Source organism: Ipomoea triloba, chromosome 4 (genome assembly GCF_003576645.1).
Source record: "Ipomoea triloba cultivar NCNSP0323 chromosome 4, ASM357664v1".
NCBI classification, from domain to species: Eukaryota; Viridiplantae; Streptophyta; class Magnoliopsida; order Solanales; family Convolvulaceae; genus Ipomoea; species Ipomoea triloba.
Genome location: NC_044919.1, coordinates 27,279,814 through 27,285,902, shown reverse-complemented (window position 1 = coordinate 27,285,902; position 6,089 = coordinate 27,279,814). Strand labels below are relative to the sequence as shown.

At 35.3% G+C, this 6,089-nt stretch overlaps 1 protein-coding gene across 1 annotated transcript; it reads right to left on the bottom strand.

Annotated features, from left to right (window-relative positions):
* Positions 1-1,791: 1,791 nt before the first annotated feature.
* LOC116017329 (endoglucanase 3-like) lies at positions 1,792-4,815 on the bottom strand. The gene is made up of 6 exons (XM_031257890.1): positions 4,613-4,815; positions 3,760-4,263; positions 3,499-3,648; positions 3,228-3,339; positions 2,751-2,914; positions 1,792-2,355 (listed from the first exon to the last, which is right to left on the bottom strand). The coding sequence occupies exons 1-6, from the start codon at positions 4,802-4,804 to the stop codon at positions 2,032-2,034; spliced, it is 1,446 nt and encodes a 481-aa protein (XP_031113750.1). The 5' UTR covers positions 4,805-4,815; the 3' UTR covers positions 1,792-2,031.
* Between the last annotated feature and the right edge of the window lie 1,274 nt (positions 4,816-6,089).

The following is a 6,089-nucleotide window of genomic DNA, read 5'->3' as shown; positions in this document are numbered from 1 at the left end:
GGGGGGGGGGGGGGGGGGGGGTGCAAATCAAATCCTAACATGAACTTGGAAAGGCTTGACTCATGTGCGTGACATCTGCAGGCACGAATGTCGTTTAGAAAATTGGCGAGCCTAGCGGGTTGAATTATGCCAAATTTTCGTAACATCAACCATTGGGCGGAAAGTTAAAGTTGAGGATATTGTTTTTATTGGCCTAGCGGGTTAAATTATGCCAAATTTTTGTAACATCAACCATTGTGCGGAAAGTTAAAGTTGAGGATATTATTTTTATTAATAGTATAGATTGCATTGCAGGAAAATATATGTACTGTATTATTACGATTACTAATTTTAATCTAAAATTGTATTACGAATAGGAACATAGGGATTTATATATTTTATACGGAATTGTATTACCATATTTTAATATACAATTGTATTACGAATATGATTTGTATTACCATATTTTACAAGCAAACCTTAACAGTATAGGAGTCTTTTGGGCGTGAAGTTCAAGTTGAGGATATTTTTTTATTAATAGTATAGATTGCATTGCAGGGAAATATATGTACTGTATTATTACGATTACTAATTTTAATCTAGAATTGTATTACAAATAAGAATGTAGGGAAGTATATATATTTTACGGAATTGTATTACCATATTCTAATGTACAATTGTATTAGGAATTGAAATTGTATTACCATATTTTACAATATTACGCAAACCTTAACAATATAGGAGTTTTTGGGCGAGAGTTAAAGTTGAGGATATTATTTTTATTAATAGTATAGATATAGAATATAAATTGTGTTGCAGGGAAATATATGTACTGTAGTATTATGATTAGTAATTTTAATCTAGAACTGTATTACGAATAGGAACGTAGGAAAAAATATATTTTTATTAGGAATTGTATTATATATTTTAATGTACAATTGTAGTAGGAATAGGAATTGTATTACCATATTTTAATGTACAATTGTAGTAGGAATAGAAATTGTATTACCATATTTTACAATATTACGCAAACCTTAATAGCTAGCATCGGTCGTTATATCGTGGACCACGGTCCACAATGCATTGTGGACCGTGGTCCCAAAACGACGTCGTTTCAGTAAGTGGGAGACGGAGCTCCGTAATTGACACTACAGTTTATCTCAAAAGATACTGCCTTACATTTGTTTTGATATTATCGAATGAAACTGTAATTATATCGGAAATGTAACTGTAGTTGTGTTGAAATGTAACTGCAGTGTATATGAACTAATACTGAATAACAGTTTTACATTTGTGTTTTATATTATCGAATGAAACTGTAGTTATATCGAAATGTAACTGTAATTGTGTTGAAATATAACTGCAGTGTATATGAACTGATACTGAATAACAGTTCACATTTGTGTTTTTATATTATCGAATGAACTGTAGTTAAATCAAAATGTAACTGTAGTTGTGTTGAAATGTAACTGCAGTTGTGTTGAAATTTAACTGAAGTTGTGTTGAAATTTAACTGCAGTGTATATGAACTGAAAGTGAGTGGCGCGAATTCATCTGTCTGTTTTCATTAATCAAAACGACGTTGTTTTGATGCGCAGTCTACGATATAATTTGCGAGCTAGCATAGGAGTGTTTTGGGTGGGAAGTTAAGATTGAAGATTTTGTTTTTATTAATGGTATATAGATTAGTGTATTGAATTTTTTTTATTTAAAAATTGAATTTGTAAAAGGAAATCAAAAAATTGAAGAGATGGACAATGAAAATTAGAAAGTTAGAGAAATTGAAGAGATAAAAATAACTCCCACAATAAATATAGTCAAGCTTAATATATTTTGTAATTTAACACAAATTTATAATTAAACTTGGTTGCATGTGCAATGTGTTTAAAGCATCGACGTAGCCACAAGCCACGCAGTTTCGAAAGCGGGCTCTGTTTCCTAAATAGATATTGGTACTACACTACTTCAATTTATTAAAATGCCCTTGAGCCACCATACTTTATTGAGGCAGATACATACCCATTTCAGGGACAAGATTGGAAGGGCATATTTTTACCTTCCAGCAAAATATGCTAGAGGTCCAACCATGGCAGCATTGATGTAAGTAGCAGGCTCCGAATGGCTGGGATCCGTCCGATCGTCCGGGAAGAAGTCATTTTGGTTTGGACCGCCGACGATGGCTCCGACTAAAATGTTAGGGTTAGCATTTGACGTATAGAAAAAGGGTTGGAACCCGCTTTCGCATTCGAAAGAGTTTGGATGTGTAGCTAGCGAAGGTAGCGATGATCCCCTGTGGTGAATTCTTCTTGGATAATTGGTTCCGTATCCTACCATGAATGACATTTTCATTGGATTTTCGCCCAAAATATAATCAACCTATAGTTTTCAAAATTGAACACAATAATCAATCTCTATACAAATTGAGTAAAATTAATTCATAATTTCATCCATACGCTGCATTTGGTACAAATTATATCACATGTGCCCTAGTTCAATTCCTAAACATGTATGTGAGATTTTTATAAACAATCTTGTACTTGTGTTGGTCATTTTCTCAAATCTAAAAAATTTCATGCTTCTCAAAATTTTAAATATATGAGATTTCTAGACATGTAGATAGTTAATAGAATAATAATGTAGATTTTATTAGAATATAAGGAATGTAATAAAAACAGTAATCCTTTTTTTTTTTTAAATCAAATCAAGATATACCATATCAATTGAGAATAAAATATGAAAGTATATGCAATATTATCCATAGTATACCGTACCTGTCTTTTGGCAAGGCTTCGCAGAGTGTTAGAAGTAACCAAGAGACTTCCACAGTTGAAGGTACGTTTAGTGGCTGCCATGTATTTGGCATATGTGGTGATCAAAGATGATATAGATGTCACATATTGGAGATTACTTTGTGGTAGCTTGTCCATTAGACCACCTGCGACATATAATAATAATAATATTATTATGGAATATAAAGTAGACATTAGAAAATTACTTGTGACAAAATTAAAGGTGGAATCACCCATTCCAAGAGTTCTTATAGGATTATGAAAGGGTAAACTCAATTGATCAATAAAGGCTAAACTATTGCTTACTGCGCACAATGAGCCCCTCATTTGAGAGGTTGCGTCCTAGTAGTGAGACTCGATTAATCTCTTGTGACAAATTTTATTTCTGTAATAAGTTGAGTTACCCATGCGGACAAAATAAGAAACTGAGAAAAGTAATGAGGATAGTTTTGGTGTTACCATTTGTGTACCGTGTGCTAGAGTAAGGGGAGTTGGGAAGAATTTTGCACATGAAGTCCTCAGCATGCTGCCTATATTGAGCAAATCTATTGTCATTTCCTAGCACACTTCTCTGCAAAGAGAAAACATGTCAATATAAAACATTAAGTGTGCAATTTAATTATCATTGTAAACTTGTCATTAGAACAGAACATATTCTAATGTCATGCAGTGAAATTATTATATTAAACTTTTAGTTGAGACGAATTACATGTACTTTGATTGTTCTTACTCGGGATAGGAGAACATAGGCACCAGCATACTTGTTGTCCCAACTGAATATGTCCGGTGAATCATTGGCTCCCAAGGAGTTGATGAAGTTGTAATATGAAACGTCATTGGTTGCTCTTAAGAGCCATGCCGCTCCCCACAACAACTCATCCTGCCAATCAAAATTCAATCAACAGAAAAATTGAATTAAAAATAACTTGAACCAAGTCTCATTAACTGAATCAGACAAACAAAATAAGACCGAGCGATCGTTAAGTACTACCAGGTGGCCGGAATAAGAGCAATAGAAAGGGCAAACGGCGGCGCCTAGTTTATCACTATAAGAACCCCTGTACTGAACTGCAAAACGGAACACTTTGACTGCGGTCCCCAGAAGCTTCTGGGAATAAGCGGGGTCGGCCTTGCGGAAAACCAGGGATGCGGAGGCCAAGGCGGCGGCCATTTCTCCGGCGACGTCCGACCCGGGATTGCTGGGCGAAATGGAGTAGACGGTTCGGACAGTGTCCATGTCCTCCGGCCTTTCCCAGCACTTGTGGTCGGCGATTGGATCGCCCACGCCGACGAAAATCCGGCCAGGCGCAGCGTTGGCACACTTGAGAAGGTAGTCCGTGGCCCAACGGATTGCCTCCCGTGTACTCTGTAGTTGGGGTCCCATTCTTTTGCCATACTCTAATGCACTCCATGACAACATTGTTGTGGTGTAGGCCATCGGAAAGTTGAATTTCACATTGTCTCCGGCATCATAATACCCTCCGGTTAAGTCCACCTGCACGGCAGATTACCACACGTTAGGATCAAGCGCTTAATATTACACCAAAAGGTATAACTTATAATAAAGACTAGTAACTTTATTTTCTTATAAACTGACCAATCGGATAAACTTAACCCTTTACCGACCTCAGCCTAACAATCTTCCACCCACCAATTGATAGACTTGTCCCTTTAAATGAATAAATAAAATAACCCACTATCTATATCTTCATAACGTACAACTAGAAATTAAAGCACGTAACTAACAACCCATCATAACAAGCATGTACTATAAAAATAATGGTATCATACTTTAACATGTTATCAAATGTTTAAACGAGAATGATAAAATCACAATGACATACATGAGCAAGCGAACCATCCGAGAGTCCAGAATTACCCCGCCAAGTAATTTGTTGTCCTCTAGGGATTCTCCCGGATCTCTGGCCCTCGAAAAACAAAATGGACTTGGCTAGGGCATCCCTATAGTTAGGGGTTGCAATCACCATAGAGATGAATGTGAAAGAGAAGAAGATGAGAAGAAAAGAAGCCCCCATTTGAAACGCCATTGTACACTGTTCAAAGTATAGAATGGTTTATTTTAGATGGTGAATGGTAAGTACTAATAGGAGAATGGGTTCCCTTTATATAGAAAGATGCCGTCTTGCTTGGAAACTGCAATCACAATTCACAAACAACGCAAATTAAGGACTTTCATCTCAACTGTCCATTTAGCACTAAGTATTAAATGAATTGACAAGAGTTGATTGTGGATAGATATGATTTTCATTAGGTATAGGGCTATTAACGAACCGAACATAAACCAACAGAGACTGTTCGTATTCGTTTGTTAAGAATTTTGGAGTGTTCGTGTTCGTGTTCGTTTGTTAAGGTTTTTGAAAATCCTGTTCGTGTTCGTTTGTTAAGCGTTCGTTAACGTTCGCGAACATGTTCACGAACGTGTTCATTAACGTTAACGAATAAGTTCACGAACGTGTTCGCAAACGTTAACAAACACGTTCACAAACATGTTCATTTACGTTCATGAACACTTAATAACCAAACACCTGCACATGTTCATGAACACATTTTGTTCGTGAACAATAAATAATCTATGTTCACGAACAATTTTATATAATATATATATATATATATATATATATATATGTTTGTAAACATGTTTGCGAATATTATTAAACGAACACTAAACGAGCTTGTTCGCGAACACTTAGGAAACAAGCTTACCACTGTTCAGACTCTGTTCGTTTATTAACCGAGCTCTAAATTTTGTTTGTTAATGTTCGTTTACCTTAATAAACGAACATAAACGAACGCTTATCGAGCTCGAACACAAGTAGTTTGTCGAAAGCTCTGTTCGCTAACAGTCCTAATTAGGTACAAAATGGGGTAGCTCGTGAATAAAGATATCAGCTCCTTAATTTTTAGGAAGTAGGCTAGGTTGACTAGAATGTTTCGAGTTAAGTAATAACTATATTAGCCCCCAAATTTTTATTGAGCAAATCGAATTTTCTAAAATAGTCATGTTATTGTAAAATCAAGTTATATGGTCAATTGAGAATCGATTACTATGTAATGTGATGTTACTTCTGTTACCATTCAGAATTTCAAAATGATGTCACAAGATAGATTGAGAAAATATAGAATAGATACTACCTTGTAAAAAATCATGATACAAATGCATTGCTCAATTTACTCTTCAGCCAATAAGTACTATTGGGAAACTAATGGCTTCAGACCACATGTGATCAACTATATATACATATATATCTACTTTCTTCTTTTGAAATGATTATCCATTAACCAATGACATTGTGGTCTGGC